This window comes from Cicer arietinum, chromosome 7 (genome assembly GCF_000331145.2).
Source record: "Cicer arietinum cultivar CDC Frontier isolate Library 1 chromosome 7, Cicar.CDCFrontier_v2.0, whole genome shotgun sequence".
Classification (NCBI taxonomy): domain Eukaryota; kingdom Viridiplantae; phylum Streptophyta; class Magnoliopsida; order Fabales; family Fabaceae; genus Cicer; species Cicer arietinum.
In genome coordinates this window covers 31,549,865-31,568,750 of record NC_021166.2, presented here as the reverse complement: position 1 = coordinate 31,568,750, position 18,886 = coordinate 31,549,865, and the positions used below count along the sequence as shown (strand labels likewise).

Below are 18,886 nucleotides of genomic sequence, written 5' to 3'. Positions count from 1 at the left end.
AAGAGATTGTGAGCAGGAATTTCTATCTAAAACTGAGTATTTTCGTTCTTTTTTTAGCACTAGGTGCCTTCATGGGCTTTAATTACAAGAACCTATCAGAATTACACATAAGAAAAACAGTTCATCAACAGAAGATGAACATATTACGACTGTAATGGCCATTATGCCAAGCAGTAATCCTTGTTGTCTTAAAGTGGAAGATTCTTGCTTTTTTTTTCTCGTTCAAACATTACGGTGAGGCTGTAATTCTTGTTGGAACTTGAGTTTCTTTCATTTTCTTGATCAGGATGAATCATGATTGCACCATTTGACTTTAGGGCTCTTTGCACCAAAAATCTTAATTTATTCTTTCGCTTCTCCTTGCAATCAAAACAAAACAAAAAGGTAGTAAAATAAAACTAAAACCAAATTAAAAACAACATATTAACCTATCAAATAAAGCTATAAAAATAGATAGATTCTAGCCATTCACAAGTGTTAGAGGTTCACCAACCAGCCGCATCAATCACCTAAGGTGCTACATCAATTATTGATGTCTTGGCCTTTCAACTATAGTACAAGAAACACAAGAAATAGGGATTTGAATTGTGTTTTATTTTAAATAGAGTGATAAAATAGAGCAGATAAAACAATAAACACATAAAAACACAATTCAATTTATACGGGTTCACCATCAACTCGGTAACTACGTCTAGTCCTTTCAAACGGAAGAGTTTAATCCACTGATTGTGTTTAAGTATTCTCAACTTTCTAGCTTAGTACAATCAAGTTGTTGAGAGATGTAGTCATTAGTGGGATAGGTTACAAACAAAATGTGTTTATGGGTTTTTCTGAATAACTCTCACAAGATTGTGTTTACAAAGTTATGTTATTAGAAAGGGAAAATCTCTCAACATTTTGATAAAATAATAGGGTTAAGTATAAGTGTGCAAAAGAGATTGTATCATGTTTATTGTGGTATTTTTGTTATTATTTATCAACTAGGGTTGCACGTCCTTTTATTGAGGAACTTTAGGGTTTTTGGTTGTTATCCTGATTGCAAGAAATCAACATGTATCACAAAGTTTTGTATCAAATCTTCAGAGATTGATTCACCATTAAAATTTGTTAAAATTTGTCCTTGTAATTGATTATGTGTATCTTATTATGGAGACATGAAGAACAAAGGATATGATGATCAGAGTATGTCACATGGACTTTCAGGCAAATGAAAGATTCAAGATGTTGGGCAAAGGATAATCAAATTTGTCTTCTTTAGAGTGTTGACTTATATTATAATGTTGACTTTTTATTTGAAGGTTGACTTTCCATTAGAGTATCAATTTTCCATGAGAGCGTTGACTTTCCATCAGAGTCTTGACTATCCATCAAAGTGTTGGCTTTCCATCAGAGCATTGACTTTCTATCAAAGTCATACGATAAAATGCGTGTCACAGTTTTCAGAGACAGACGATCAAATGTGTTTCATACTAATTAGAGGAAGACAATTAAATGCTTGGCATACTAATCATCTTGACATACTAGTTAGAGAAAGACGATCAATTGTTTAACACAATTATCAGAGCCAAAATAAATATAGCATTGCTTGAAATATTAAAATCACCAGAGACACGTTTCAGAGCGCGTTAATCAGACTTAGAATATGATTTTCAAAGCATAGTCTTGGTGCTCCTATAACTTGTCCAAACATCATAAGATACATCGCAAAGTCACTAACAATTACATGATCTGGGAACTACATACTTAAATAAAACATTAGTACTTTTAAATTATTCCCACAAAATAATTTATGTTATCATCAAAATAAGTATGGGTCGCAGCTCTTCAAATCAACTTGGTTTTAACATCAACACTTAGGGTCTAGGCATTCTTGGACCTTTCTCACCTGTACCATAACAACTCAAATTCTTCGTGGTCACCATAAACTATTTTTTAAATGGATAGCAGTTGAACCTTTGTCTAACATCACTGTAGAAAGAATGACGAAATTTGTGTAGAAAAATGTCATTTGTTGACATGGTCTCCCATATTCAATCATTATTTGATAAGGCACCCAATTCACGAGTCAAAGGTTTCAAGGCTTTTACGATGGCCTTTGGAATCAACTTGAGATTTGCTTTGGTGGAACACCCTCAAACTAATGGACATGTCAAGTCCGCCAACAAAATAATCCTCAATGGATTATAGAAGAGATTGGATCAAGAAAAAGGTGAATGGATCGAGGAGCTTGCCAAAGTGTTATGGGTGTACTACACCTCAATCCATAATGCAGAAAACACCTTTCAAGCTAGTATTGGTTTTGACACTATGGTAATATTAGAACTCCTATCTACATCAATTCGAGTAGGAGTAATGAACCAATCCACAACGAACACAACTCAGAGAAAGAAGTAGGATCTTCTCCAAGAAACTAGAGACTTAGCACAGATAACTAAGTATATTGTAAAACTCATAGCTACGAATAGGTTCAACACCAAAGTGAAACCCTAAATATATTATGGATCGATCACAAAGTAAGTCCAACATAAATGTAGCAAACAAACCCAATATTAATGTCCAGATGAGTAAAGATCTGACATGGTGACATTGACACTAAGAGATGGCCCAACATGGAAACTACCCTAACTTCATCCGGAATGGCACAACACACGTGCTAAAAAGCAATGAATTTAGAAACACTGAGGTACTTATAACGTTCCACGCATCACGAAACACGCTTGAATCAGATAAGCCCTAACATTTATCTCAGTATGCAGTTACATCGCAGATAACAACATTTTGTTGTGAACTCAATGATCACCTCAATAATAATAGCAATAGACTACAACATATATTAGTACAACTACTCTATAAATAAAGAGTTTTTATCTCAAATATAACACACCTTATTCATTACTCATTATATTTTCTAATCTTTACACTATCTTACTTTAGCATCAGAGTGTATTTGCAAGTACCTCCATTTATATGAAGCGGTGATCACAACTAGGGCTGGACAACGGGCCGGGTAGGGCGGGTTCAGGCCTAAAAACACCAACAGGCCCAATCCGCGGTTGAAAAATACAAGCCCAAATTCGCCCAATACTAAAATCGGGTTTGCGGGTTACGAGTACAACAGTTCGCGGGTACAACAGGTGGTTACAATCGGGTTGAATCATTGTTTGAGCCACTCAAATTTTTTGATCCAATAACATGTTTATCAAAATAAGTATATTTTTTTGTGATTTTTCAAGAAAGTAGTAATTTATTATCCATTCTAAGACCACTTTTGAGCCATTTAAAGTTAAAATTTGTATTCATTTTTTCTTTTAAAATTGGGCTACTAACATTCACATAACATACAATAATATTCTCATAATGCAACAGCTTACAACTATATTCACATAACATACAAATACAACAGCTTACAACTAAAAGTTTTACGCAATCCTTGTTTTTCAAGTCCAACAGATTACAACTAAAAGTTTACATAATCCTTGTTTATCAAGTCAAACAGATTAATTATAACAGCTTAGTTTTTCAACAACAACTCAGCCAAATTCAAGTTATAGATGAAGTCTAATATTAATACACACTTTTAAATTCAAATTATACATAAAGTCTAATGTTAATACACACTTCTTAAAATTGATAGTTTCCATTGACTCAATGACAATACAAATATCAATATATGTTTCCAATTTGTTCCCATTGCCAACCTAAAAAATTAAAGCAAAAATTAGTATTCAATAATCATTGTAAAAATATGTTGTTGATGTGTACCATAGAAAAAATAATTCAATACCTTATTTGCAATCAACATTAAAAAATTCCAGACTTGATAATGCCAAATTTTCTTTAGCTTAGTTTCATGTATAGCAACCTAGTTTGAATCAAAAACAATGCAATCAACATGATTAGATCATTCATTTTGAATCAACAATACGATCAAACTAAGAATTCAAGTTGACATACCCATATATGTTGTTCAAAATAATATAAATTACTGCTACTAACTTAGCTAATGTTAAATAAAGATTTAACACCAAGCAATCTGCAAGAACTCCAGCAACCTAGAGAATCAATATTCATACTCAGTACTTTAATTTTATTAAAAATAAAATTCTAATAGTTCACAATTGACTTGAGATAAAAGGTAACATACATATGATAAAACATTTGTTTTTCTATGACTTGCAGCAAAATCAGTCTCGGAATATCATGCACCAGCTATTGGGAAATAGAAGGGTAATTATATAAGAATAACAAATTAAACTTATGTTCTTGCTTATAATAGAAATGCTAATATATGCTAACATATATCTATAACATGCAGTTTAGATTTATAACAAAGTAACAATTCTAGTTGTGGTTACTTACAGTTTTGGTTACTAACAATTTTTAGCATTTAAAAGAATAATAAGATTTAACAATAATATCTTACCAGGAAGAACAACAGATTATACAAATCCCAAAAAATTTGTGTTGATATTGTCATAGAGCCAAGTCAATATTTGACTTAAGTTTGTGTGACTTCAAAAAATTCAAGAAAGTCTAAATCTGAAAAGTTTGGCAGAATTAGTTAGTACTAACACAAGATTGACAAAATCATTTCAAATTAGTAACAATAAAAAGAAATATGACATACAATAATTTTATTCAACCACAACTAGGTGGCTGTGATGATGAGTCACCTGTAGTAGTTGCATTTCCCACTGACATTCCTTGAAACTCTGAAATAATTAATAAAATAATAAACATTAGACTATATTATGAACATATAAATATATTAGGAAGTTCAAACAGTTAAAAGATACATAAATAACTTTACCTTTAATAATTTCTTCAGAAAGATCAACATCTTTACTAAGATTTAAGTCTTTGAAACAAGTGAGTGAAGGTTTTATCCAATTCTGAGTGCAAATTAATGCTTCAGCCATTTTTGGCTTTAGAGAGCTTATAAAGGTCTCAATGACTCTCCCACCAGTACTAAAAGCACTTTCAGAAGCAACTGTAGACACCGATATGGCCAAAATATCTTTGGAAATAAGAGATAAGATTGGGTACTAAGTTGCATTACATTTCCACCAAGCAAGAATATCAAACTTTTCACTCATCTTCACACACTTACTAGAATAATACCCCTCAAGCTCATTTTGTTGGTCAATGGAGTCTTTCTCTTTCAAATGGTCTTCAAAAGCTTGTGCTCTGGCCATATGTGAATTATGGACAGCAGCAGCAAAGGTTTCATAATGGGAGGCACTGTCAACAGCCATGGGAGTTGGTTGTGGTGAATTATGTTTTTTGTCATGGACTTTTTTATACCATTTGTACATTTTACTTAGATCTTCTTTAATTAATGTGATCAATTCAATAGCCACCTCTGATTTAGTTGCATACATATCTTGCAAGCACAACTCAACATATTTCAACTTATATCGTGGATCGAAAATTACCCCAAAATATAGCAACTTATTAATTTTGTAATACTACCCCAATACTTATCATATTTTGCTAACATATCCTCAGCCACACTTGCAAAAATGGTGTTCAAATTCAAGGAGGCATTTTGCAGCTCACAATAGATTGCGGACAATTGGTGAAAAGTTGCATGTATACTATCATGTTGTGAGGAGCAAAACACCTTAGTTGCCTCATAAAATAACTTCAAAAAAGTTGCAAACGCCCTAGTTGTATCACAATCAGAACTAGTTGGGGGACCAGCTTCTCCAAAGAAATCCTTATAACTTGACTCCTCAAGCTTCCCAAAAGCTACTTGAAATTTCTCCGCAGCCTCAAGTAGGTTGAATTCCAACGAGTTGAAACATCAAGAGATAGCAATTTTTTACAAGATATTCCAACTAATTGAACACATTCCCTAAACTTGACAGCCCTATGAGGTGAAGATTTTACAAATCTAACAGCATTTCTAATGCTAGAGATTGCAAAAAAAAAAAAAATTCTTTCAAGCCATCAGTTACAACTAAATTCAGAATATGAGCAACACACCTCATGTGGAAGTGTTCCCTATCCCCCATCAAACCATCCATAAGCAACAGCTACATCATTGGATGATGCATTACCAACGGTTATAGTTGACACATTCTGAATCCCTCAATCCTTTAAAACCTCTTCAATCTTCTTACCAATTTTGTCACCCCTATGATTTGGGATTACTGTGAAACTAATAATCCTTTTTTGATAACTCCAATCATTATCAACAAAGTGTGCCGTAAGGGTCAAGTAGTTAAGGTTTTGGATTGAAGTCAAACAATCTGTTGTAAGAGCTACCGTATTGTAATCAAACTTAAAAAAAGCTTTCAACCTTACTTTTTCCTCCATAAACAACTGAAAACTATCCCTAGCTACAGTTCGTCTAGACGGTATTGTAAACTTGGCAGCAATGTTCTCAACATATATTTAAATCTCTCACCTTCCACAGCTTTGAATGGTTGTTCATCCAAAATCACATAAATAGACAATGCCCTACGACAAGCTTGAAGGTTAAATTTACTACTTGTTGAAACCAAACCAGATCCTTCTACATTAGGAAATGCAAGAATAGTTTGGGTGGGGTCATCAGATACAACCAAAGGTTTTTTGGCACATCTAGTAAGGTGGTAGTTGGGTTAGAGGTGGCATGAGTTCGAGAGTCACACAAGTATATTTTGTGGCAGTATTTACATGTGGCAGATGGGACATCCACTTCACTAGAAATAATTTTTTTAAAGTGTTTCCAACATTTAGAGGATTTCTAGGACCACTTGCATTAGCTCTTCTCTTCTTTTTAACTTTTAGCCAATTCAGGTCCAACAACTATAGTTGTTGTTGCTGCACCAGCTTCAGTAGTGTTGATATTTGGAGTTGGTATATTTTGACTAGGTTGGTTCATCACTGAAATCATGAAGGAGTCTTAATAACCAAATACCAACCACTTGGAATTATTTATTTAAGTTTATTGACTTTTAAAGAGTTGTAATAAAATTTTAAGGAGGGTGTATTTAAATTTTAAGTGGATGTAATTCATCATTCAAGGATTGTATTATTATATTATTTACGTGACTACAATTGAACATTTAAGGGGAGTTATGAATATTTAAGGGACTTTAATTTAACCTATAAGGGAGTTTAATTCGTATGTAAGTTACTATAATTCAAGAGTCTAGTATGTTTCACACACACTAGATTTATTCAACCCATTGAGGGTAACTATAATACAGTGTCTAGTATGTAACTAGCACACTGTACTCATTAAACAATATTAGAATAATATTCAAAAAAATATTCATTAAGAAAAAGAAAAAGCATATAATAAACATAAGTATATATTGGAGAAACATGCATCAACAAAAACGTAAGCATGCATATAATACATTTAAAAGTATGTATAAGAAAAAAAAAAATTAACATACATTACAGGTTATAAAAGGGTGTATAAGAAAAAAAATTACGCATACATTAGAAAAACTGAAGCATTACAATTAAATAGAAGCACGCATTAAAAAAAACTGAAGCACTAATTACATTTAGTAAAAAAAAAAAGATCTAGTTACATTTAGAAAAAAAAGAAGCATATTTTTAACATGTTAATTAAACACATAAAAAGAATCAGAGACTTTAAACACATATTAATTAAACACATCTTAAAAAGAAATATGCAAGTTAAATATATAGCATTCATTTATAGACATAAAAAGATACTATACATTTGAAAAACTTATAAACATTAAATAGAAAAAATATAAGCATCAAACTAAAGAAGAAAAAAATAGAAGCACAAACTTACAATGTCCTTGCTCTACAATCACCCATTGCTTGCTACTGTTACTGGCTCGTTGATCCATCTTTTCCAGCCACAAGCCAAGAACTTCAAGAAAAGTGGTTGGAAATTAGTAAAAGTATCTTTTTTTTCCAGAGTATGCAAAAAATCAAACTCTAGAAAGTATTTTGGGAAAAAAAATCAGAATATTCATATCTAATAAATATTCATATCTAGACATCATAGTTTGAATTCATATTAGAATATTCAAATATCAGAATATGCATATTAGAATTTTCTAGATATGAATATTTATTAGAGTTGGAAATTAGAGTTTGAATTCAAAAATCAGAATATTCAAACTCTAGAGTATGCAAAAAATCAAAGAAAAAATTAAAAGAATATTACCTTGAAGATATGAAATCTAATAAATAGAGAAAATGAAACAAAAAATTTATAAAAATAAATTATTTATACGAAATAATATCAACAAATCTAATAACTAAAAAAATCTTCGTTTTTACATCATACCAAAAATAATAATAAAAAGAGTATGAATATCAAATGTTGGTCAGAAAGAGCATCAATTATCAAATATCAACAAACAAAAGTATACATACAAAAAACTGAAATTGAAAAATATGGATACACTCAACACAACAACAATATGAATAAAATAACTAACCGAAGACACAAACTAGATAAAAAAAAATAAAAAGTAAAGTTAATTATAAACAAACTAGATTGAAAAAGCTTGAAGTCTAAAAATAGGAACCCTAATCTTAAAATTTTTGAAAATTGGAAATATTTAAATAATTAAAAAAAAAAAAGAAGAATGCTTTAGAAATATCAAGCATAAACGTACGTAAAAAAACTGAAAATTGAAAAATAAGCATACACTCAACACAACAATATGAATGAAAGAACAAACCAAAGACACAAACTAGATAAATAAATAAAAGTAAAGTTAATTATAAACAAACTAGATTGAAAAAGCTTGAAGTCTAAAAATAGGAATCGTAATCTTAAAACTTCTGAAAATTGAAAACATTTAAATAAATAAAGAAGAGAAGAATGTTTTAGAAATAACAAACAGAAGCATACATAAAAAAATAAAAATAAAAACTGAAATTGAAAAATAAGCATCACTACAAGAATACACTCATTTTGTGGCCAACTTTACAAATATTTTGTGGCCGAAAAAAGCTCTCACAAATTAGTGGCCGAAAAATCCCTCAGAAATACAAAAATTCAAATTTGTCTTTATTTGTGGCTGAAAAAGCCCTCACAAAATACTACAATTTTAGCTGAATTTTGTGGCTGCCTAAGCCCTCACAAAATCACAACGTTGTCATTTTGTGAGGGCTTATGCCGCCACAAAATTCAGCTGAAATTTGAGTCCTTTGTGAGGGCTTTTTCAGCCACAAAATCAACCCTTTGTGAGGGTAAAGACCGCCACAAAGGCAAGCAATTTGTGGCCACCCAGACCGTCACAAAATCATTGGTCTGTTGCTCTTTGTGAGGGCAAAGTCCGCCACAAATGCCCATTGATCCGTTTCAATTTGTGGCCGCCCAGGCCACCACAAATTCCTTATTTCTGACCGTTAAAGCCGCCACAAAAGATCAATAATTTTCTATAAATATCACTCAACTCCTCTTATCATTTTTCACTTCTACCTTCTCTCTAAATTTTCTTTCTAAATTTGCTCTCCACCTTCTCTCTACAAAAATTATTTCTCCAATGTTGTTCTTTACTATCTTGAATTTTGGTATGTTTATATTATATATTTAGTTTTTTAATTTTATTTTTGATTTGAAGTTATTTATTTAATGAATATTATTGAATTTTTATTTTGATAATGGTGATATAGTGTTTACTTCGAAGAGTTCTCAGCTCTGTGAAATCTTCAAGTCAGACACTACCCGACATCAAGTTAGTATTTTATACATTTTAAATATAGATTAATAAAATATGTGATATTATAAATATATTTATATTATTTTTAAAATATATAAAAAGTTCGTCATTCGAAATGTTATTATAGAAATTATGTTGCCTACATAATATATGATAAATAAAAATTTGAAACACATGTAAAACTTATTTATTTTAATATAACTATTTTTTAAAAAAATATTATTAAAATTGATGATATTAATATTTGTTGTTAGTTATTAAAAAGAGTTGTAGTTGAATTCGTACAAAAAATTTATATACTTTAATAGTCTCTATTTTTGTTTATGTATAAGGAATTATTTTATGAAAAAATTCATTAAACATCATTTAAATTTTATTTTGGTTTATATAATTATAGTCTTGATAATAATTTATTATATTATTTGCAAATGCTCTCCTAATTGACATATAAAGTATGTCAAAATTTATATATAATGCTTTTTAAAATTTTATTTTGATTTATATAATTATATTCTTGATAATCATTTATTATATTCACATCAACTTCCTCAACCTCAACGAGATCAAACTCCATACCGACTAACTATGCCAACAGCTGGCTTGATCAGACCAGATTTAAATCAACCTCAACCAGCTATGGCTCCTCCTTCAACTAGCGGTGGTGTAATTAAAGATGAAATCCATTTTCAAACCATGAGGTCTCCTCCAACACAAATTAATAATACTTTTGAGTGACTTCTGTCGTCTGGTAACATTGCAGGAAATAATGATGGTAGGAGTGGAACTGATTAGAGGAATTATTATGAGGATTGATGTATTTGAATAATTTCATAATTTTATTTTTGGTTTGTATGAACACATATTTATCTTGTCCTAGTTAATTATTGTGTGTTTAATTATTGGTTTGTAAGACATTATTTATTAATTTTGGAATGCTTTATTTGGTTTTGTAGTAATTATATTAATTATTATTAATATTATATTTTTATATATAATAGTTATTTTAATTTCTAAATTTAATTTTTATTCAAATTTAATTTTTATTTAATTTTAATTTAATTTTAATTTAATTTTAATTTAATTTTAATTTAATTTTAATTTAATTTTAATTTAATTTTAATTTAATTTTAATTTAATTTAATTTTAATTTAATTTTAATTTAATTTTAATTTAATTTTAATTTAATTTAATTTTAATTAAATTTTAATTTAATTTTAATTTAATTTTAATTAAATTTTAATTTAATTTTAATTTAATTTTAATTTAATTTTAATTTTAATTAATCTTTAATTATAATTATAATTTAAATATTATATTTTAAATTTAATTTAAATGATAATTAAATTGTAATATTATATTTTTAATTTATATTGGTATTAGTTTATTATATATAACATATTAAATTTAAATATTATATTTTAAATTTAGTTTTAATTTTAATTTAATTATAATATTGTAATTTAAAATTAAATTTTAAATTTATATTCATATTAATTTATTATATATAATATTATTTTTTAGTATTAATTTCGAATTTAAAAAATAATTTTTTAATAAAGTTAATATTTTGTGGCGGCCTAAACCCTCACAAAATATTTATTTTTTAATGTAGAACATTCTTTGTGGCGGCCTAAACCCTCACAAAGGGAAGCATTTGTGGCAGCCTGGACCCCCACAAAAGCTTAACTTTTTAAAATCAGCTTATCATTTGTGGCGGCCTAAGCCCTCACAAAGTGAGGCATTTGTGGCGGTCTATGTCCTCACAAAAGCAAGCGTTTGTGACGGCCTTTGTCCTCACAAATGACAACGAAATTTTCACACTTTGTGGCCGTTTTGGCTGCCACAAAGGTTTTTGACCACCTTATTTGTGGCTGCCTAAGGCTGCCACAAATGCCTACTTTGTGGTTGTTTTGTCCCCTTTGTGAGGACTTTTGGCGCTCACAAAATCCATGTTTTCTTGTTGTGCATACACTCAACACAACAATATGAATTAAAAAACTAACCAAAGATACAAACTAGATAAATAAAAAAATTAAAGTTAATAATAAACAAATTAGATTGAAAAAGTTTGAAGTCTAAAAATAGGAATCCTAATCTGAAAACTTTTGAAAATTGGAAACATTTAAATAATCAATGACATGGTTTTCCTTCTATTCAATTAGCTAACGTAAAATTTCAGTTTGTACCCAAAACAACAAAAATCAATCAGAAAAGTGCTATAAATTCTGCAATACACTAACCAAGTTTTATTTCGCACCTTAAAAAAAATAGTAAAATAGGTTGAGCAGCTTACCGATGAAATTTAGTTGAATCTTCTAGGATACCTTTGTTGAGATAGGATAAACAAAAACAGAAGACAACATTAGAAGATGCTTTCAATTTATAAACCAATCTATATAAAGAATGATATAAACGTATACTAAAGGCGCTTTGAGTTTAGTACTTCACAAATTAAGACTCTAATGAATAAACTAGTTGAAAATTACTTTAATTTGCAGAAAATTTTGTCTAGAAATTGAAGAAAACCTATGTAACTATGGACTTTCGACCCCATTGCTTGATCCATAAACCAAGACTAACATTTTGAACATACTGAGTAGTAACTATAATATACTTGTCAAACAAAGAGAATTCAAAATCAAACATCCTTTTTGATAAAATTTGTTGTTAGCTTTGGTCAAACATTAATAAACATGGTTGACAAAAGATCCATATTAACATGTGTATTTAGATCATAATCCAATTGTCAGAACCAAAATGCAATTTATTGAATTAAATGATAATGCTTAGGAAACAAATTTTTTTTCATATTGATCTAAGATTTTCTACACAATAATCTTTAAACTTATCTTCCACAAGAAAATCATGAAATTCAACAATATACTCTTGTAACATGATATATTTATTATTCTAGCCAGAAAAACACATAAATTAACTTTCTGCTAAAACAAACAAAACTGAATAAAAACATATTTAAGAGATTCACACAAATGAAGGGTTGATAACCTTAAACATAGAATAAAACCCCAACCAAATCACATTAAATAAATCAAACCAAATTATGCATAAAAACTTAACATTAACTAAAATCTTTTTAAATATATACACATATAAATGAAAAATAAAACTTTCAAGATAAACCCTAAGTTAAACACATTGAACCCAACTTAACAAAAACAAAAAGAAATCATAAAAGACCCAAAAGATAAATCTTTCAGAAACCCTAAAAGACCCATTATATAATAAACTTTCAGAAATCAAACCAGAACAAAAAAAAAAACTTTAACAGATTCAAAACGTCACAAATCATAAAACTGGAAAGAAAAAAAAAAAAAACCTACACCCATTATACAATCAACCCTAACCTTTTTGTTCTTGCTCACACTGATGATGACCTTCCAACACATAAAAAATGGTACGCTCAGTAGATTCAATACCTTAACATAGATGAAAAAATGAAGTTATTTATTCAAACCCAAATCGTAAGAGAAATGAAAAATCTAACAAAAAACTTAGTGTTCTTTGAATAAGTAAAAACACGTGTTAAAAACCCTAACTAAGATCGTTAAAAACAAAAACAAGGAACTCATATCATGTTGCATGTACCTATGCGCTTTTGCTAAACATATTTTCTCCATTTACAGATGAAGAGAAGGAAAAAAGAAGGAGGGTATCAATGTCGACAGAACCGGTGGTGGTGGCTTTGAAACATAATCGTTGGAGTTGGTGGAGGTGTGAGTATAGGAGTTGTGAGTAAGAGTAATGAGATGAAAAATTTAGGGTTTCAGATTTTTAGTGAGAGTGGAAGTGGGTTTACTGGACTGTTTTTTGGCCTGTTTTTCTGGACTGGGGAAAATCTCTCAGATTTTTTGACACTATTTTGGCCTAATATTTTAAAATATAATACTATTAATTTGAAACGGGCGGTCCGGGTATCCGTGGTCCAAAAATTATAAACTGAACTCGCACGTTATAAACTACTGAAACCCATTTTCATTGACCCGCATACTCGTGGACCCCCTCTTATCCACCCGTTTTCAGAAATTGGGCCTCGTCCGATTCGGTTTCCTCGTCCGGTTCGGTTTGTTTCGGGCTGCAGTTTTTGTCCAGCCCTAATCTTCTGCAATATCAAACTTAAAATCCACATCACCAACTTCGAGTGATCTACCCTGTGAGTCCTACAAGAACAATAATAAACCAACTCAATGATATAACATTACTTTTTTTAAAATCAACTAGTCTCACAAAATAAAATAAAAATAGTACACATAGCAGCCGATACGGCACTCGAATCAAACATACACGTACAAGTTCCATATAAATTTGTTGAATGACTACTATGTGTAGATCGCAATTAATGGGATAGATAACGAAGGTAGAGAACAAAATTATCAATAAATGGTGGGTAGTGTGAAGATGATCGGAGTGGTAGGTGGTGGGCAGATGGGATCAGGAATAGCCCAACTGGCCGCCATGTACGGCTTCGACGTTTGTCTTCTAGATCTTAACTCTCAAGCTCTTTCAACTGCCTCCTCTTCCATCTCTTCTTCCATCAACCGTCTTGTTTCCAAATCCCACATCTCCCAGGCTACAGCTTCTGACGCTTTCAAACGACTTCGTTTTACCACTAATTTAAATGACCTCTCTGTTGCTGATTTTGTTATTGAAGCTGTTGTAGAATCTGAAGTGGTTAAAAAAACTTTGTTTGTTCAATTAGATAAGATTGCTAAGACTTCTGCCATTTTGGCTTCTAATACTAGTTCTATCTCCATCACTCGTTTAGCGTCTTCTACCACAAGGCCACAACAGGTTTCTTCTTTTTTTTTTTTTTTTTTATATGCATACTATTAGACACTTGCTACCTAGCACCAACACTTTAACCCGTGTCCGGTGTTAACCGTGACACACTTACACATTTGATTGCATTCAATTACCGTTTTACTATATCCGTTTCTTTTTATAAGTCATTTGAGTTATAGTTGAATTGACAAAAGTTGATATATTTAATCCATAAAAGGAACCGAGGGAGTATTAGTTAGGTATTAACTACATAGCACTGAAACTTTAATTATATTAAAGACAGGTGTGTCATGTAGGCAAATGTTAGTTGTTAGTTTGTTATTGGAGCATAAATTTGTTATCATCAGTGTTGAGTTAAAGATGAATCTCGTATTTAAAATAAGTTTGAGAGTTTGATATTGAGAAAATTTTGTGTTTTCATATTGATAAAAGATAAAGAAATGAATTTAATGAGTTCTCTATTTCTAGAGCAACTAATTAACTAACTCTAACAACCTAATTGAATGGTTATTCAATTTTAACAATCTAATTGGATCACTATTCTAAATATTCTTATCATGTTGAATCCTGGATCTTCTTCTTGATACACTTTTAGGGTTCAAAGCATTCAACTGCTTTAATTTTCAGAAATTAAACTTGGGTTGTGTCATTCGGTGGCTTTTTGTTAGGTGATAGGAATGCATTTTATGAATCCGCCGCCTGTGATGAAATTGATTGAGATTGTGCGAGGTGCCGACACTTCTGATGAGACATTTGCTGCCACAAAAGCACTCTCACAGAGGTTGTGATCTTAATTTTGCTACCATCCTCTGCTATATTTGAGTATGATTATGAAACACTCACTCTATTTAATTTGCACCTTCATTTCAAAAGACAATAATGTGTGTTTGTTACTGTCCTTCTGAAATATGTGAATGTGACCTATGTGGGTTTGATGGAAGAGGAATTAATTGTTGATGTTTGAGACTGCTGTGTTCCCATCCCCCACAATTTTATGTATGTAGGTTAATATTATTTTCATTAAAATATTTATATGAGGATCATCAACTGGTTTTGCATATGGACACATTTTTGTATTCATTAGAATTAGAATAGACAAAAATACAACAGAATATCATGTTCTATTATATATCATTTGTTTCATATGTTTAGCAGAACCATACTGCATTACTCTTTTACCTTATGATTTTCAATTCATTTTTTGATACGTTGTGTCAAATATAGATGATTTTGGTCTTCCAGTTATTCCATGTTTCTAGAATTGGTCAAACAAACGAAAATACAGGGCAACACTTGTCATATGGATTTTTTAAATTGTGCCATCCTTTTTGTAGTTTCCTATGTATTCTCTGTGCACAACTGTAGCCAGTAAACCCTTAGAGGATCTGAAGAACATTTCAAGGTTACCTCTCCCAAATGGTGAATTTCCATACGCATGAATCAGGGATGAAACCAATGACCACATGCTTATGAGACTCGAACGGCTTATCACTTGGACTACACCACTTTCCAAAAAGTATACATGCTACATTCTATCTGTCCAACAAGCAAAAACAAGTGGCTGAGACCAGTTCTAGAAACGCATAATAAGTAGGGTACCAAACATAGGAGAAAGATTAAGTAGAAATGAAACTTAAATTATGGGTATTATGTCAGGACCAAAAATATAATTAACCCTAGAATAAAATCCATATGCTATTGTTGTTATGTATTATTCTTTTCTAACTTATTTACTATGCATCACATCAATATCTTTATGCTGAACTGCCTTTAACCTGCATACGCTGTCTCTGTTTTCTTTCTCTTCCCTAGTTCTCTGAGATTCTTTTGCTTCATCCTTCTTGTTCAAGACAGCTAGGCACAATACCTATGGTTCTTCTAATTTATGCTGGTTCAATATGTGTTGCAGGCTCGGCAAGACAGTAATAACCTCCCAGGACTATTCAGGCTTCATAGTGAACAGAATCCTTATGCCTATGATAAATGAAGCATTTTATGCTCTGTATACCCATGTTGCAACCAAAGAGGATATCGATACAGGAATGAAGTTGGGTACTAACCATCCAATGGGCCCGTTAGAACTTGCAGACTTCATTGGGTTGGATGTATGCCTGTCTATAATGAAAGTTCTTCATGCTGGCCTTGGGGAAAATAAGTATGCGCCCTGCCCTCTACTTGTGCAGTACGTCGATGCTGGTAGACTTGGAAAAAAACGAGGTATTGGCGTGTATGACTATAGTAAAGAGCCAAGATCTATAAAATCATCTTCTCGTCTCTAAAATGTTTGGTTTCCTTGGAAGAATAAGTTGTCCGCATTTGTACCTTGTGATCTCCCTTTTACTCTACATTTGTTTTATTATATCTTGTCACTTCTGTTTTGTGTCAGACTTGCTACCGAAAGCTTCAGGTCGCATGTATAATAGTTTTAATAGCAACCCAAGAACAAAAATATCTACACGAACAAGTTAATCATTGTTAATTTGTTACTGTATTGTTTGTATGTGTATTTGTCTCTCATTTTGAACCTATATTGCCTTTTTCAGTACAGATAAAAGACAATCTTGTGTGAATTTATTAAATGTTGTAAATCAATTAAATTATACTATCAATATGATTTTGTAAATAAAAAATGTTCAAAAATTACACCTTGTATTCGAATACACATGTGTGTAGTCGAATACAGATTAGTGAAAATTTGCCACTGACTTACTTTGTATTCGACTACATATGGTTGTAGTCGAATACAGATATAAGGATTTTGGCCACTGACTTGCAGTATATTCGACTACACATAGTCGTAGTTGAATACAACTTTGAGACTTTTGCTTCTGACTTGCTTTGTATTCGAATACAAGATGCTGTATTCGAATACACTTATGCATTTTGTCAAAAATATGATTTTAAGACTTTGTTAATGTTGTTTTGACTTTTGAAAATACTTTAAATGCATATGTAAATATGACTTGTTCTCATGTAATTGAAATATTGGTTTGTATCATATACCTTTACATTTTAACATTTAATGTTTGGATTTGAAGCTTATTAATGAAGATATTTTGATCTTCTTTTTGATCTTGTTGCTTTGACTGTAATGGTTGATTTTTGTCATCATAAAAAACTTGTAGTTTACATTCTCCCCCTTTTTGATTATGACAAAATGTTGTTGTTGTGGAAATTGAATCATTGCTCTCCCGTAATGTATGCGTACTCCCTCGTTGTATTTGAGTAATTAACAAATTGTTTGATGACCTACAAGATGTTTAAGGCAACAACAATACCAAATTTTCTCCCCCTTTTGACATGATCAAAAAGAAGGAAAAAATATAGAGACATACATATGGAAGAATATACACATAAGTAAAGGTAAAAGTAGTACAAAAAATAAAAAGGAATGACATAACGAAGTATTTTGAAATTCCCTTCCATGATCACTTCTAATTGATACAATTTTGGCAGATTATTCGTTTTGGACTAGCTTGGCATAGTTTTTGAATGCCTTAAAAGCTTCGTTTTTACTTGCTAAAAATAAGGTCCAAGTGAACCTTGAGTAGTCATCAACAATAACTAGTCCATATGAGTTTCCACCAAGACTTTTGGTCCTTGATATCAATTGTAGTGGTCTAGAAGTTGAAATGACATTTTTAGGTTTGAAAGAACTTTTTGTTTGTTTGCCTTTTTGACAAGCGTCACATAATTTATCCTTTATAAATTTTATTTTTGGTAAGCCTACAACAAGATCATGCTTGACCAATTTGTTTAAATGATCCATGTGAATATGAGCAAATCTTTTATGCCACAGCCAAGCATCATTATTGTCGCTTACCAAAAGACATTTCATTTTTAATGATAAATCGTCAAGATTAAGTATAAAGATGTTTTTGGAACGTTTACCGATAAATTGTATTTCATTTGTGGCTTCATTTTGGATGATACATTCATCTTTGTTGAAGGCTATCTTGTATCCTTTATCGCAAAGCTGACTAATGCTTATGAAATTGTGTTTTAGTCCTTCAACATATAGTACGTCTTCAATTGAGGGGGATGGGGCTGTGCCAACTTTTCCAATGCCTAAAATTTTTCCTTTGTTGTTGTCTCCATAGACCACATATCCCTTAGATTCAAGAGTTAATGCTGAAAATTTTGTTATATCACCCGTCATGTGTTTAGAGCATCCACTATCTAAGTACCACATATTTGAGGTACTTTTTGTATATACCTGCAATATTAAAATCAAATTTTATTAGGTACCCAATGTGCTTTGAGTCCTTGATGGTTAGTACCTTTCTCTATCCACACGTAATGCCCTTTTGGAATACTAATATTTCAAATATGACAAGTATTAGGGGTGTGACCTTTGAGACCACAATAAGAACAAGTAGGAGTAAATCTATTTTTAAAGGCATGTATATGAGATTTTTTATGAATTATTT

At 30.8% G+C, this 18,886-nt stretch overlaps 2 protein-coding genes across 2 annotated transcripts; one reads left to right on the top strand and one right to left on the bottom strand.

The window, feature by feature from the left end:
* Positions 1 to 4,638: 4,638 nt before the first annotated feature.
* Positions 4,639 to 7,823, bottom strand: LOC113787827 (zinc finger BED domain-containing protein RICESLEEPER 2-like). Its single transcript, XM_073363537.1, has 8 exons — positions 7,766 to 7,823; positions 6,772 to 6,873; positions 6,413 to 6,520; positions 6,109 to 6,254; positions 5,473 to 5,773; positions 5,060 to 5,383; positions 4,811 to 4,990; positions 4,639 to 4,712 (listed from the first exon to the last, which is right to left on the bottom strand). The coding sequence occupies exons 1-8, from the start codon at positions 7,821 to 7,823 to the stop codon at positions 4,639 to 4,641; spliced, it is 1,293 nt and encodes a 430-aa protein (XP_073219638.1).
* Positions 7,824 to 13,891: 6,068 nt separating this feature from the next.
* Positions 13,892 to 16,982, top strand: LOC101496702 (uncharacterized). The gene is made up of 3 exons (XM_004509973.4): positions 13,892 to 14,465; positions 15,125 to 15,237; positions 16,366 to 16,982. The coding sequence occupies exons 1-3, from the start codon at positions 14,055 to 14,057 to the stop codon at positions 16,733 to 16,735; spliced, it is 894 nt and encodes a 297-aa protein (XP_004510030.1). The 5' UTR covers positions 13,892 to 14,054; the 3' UTR covers positions 16,736 to 16,982.
* Positions 16,983 to 18,886: the final 1,904 nt, after the last annotated feature.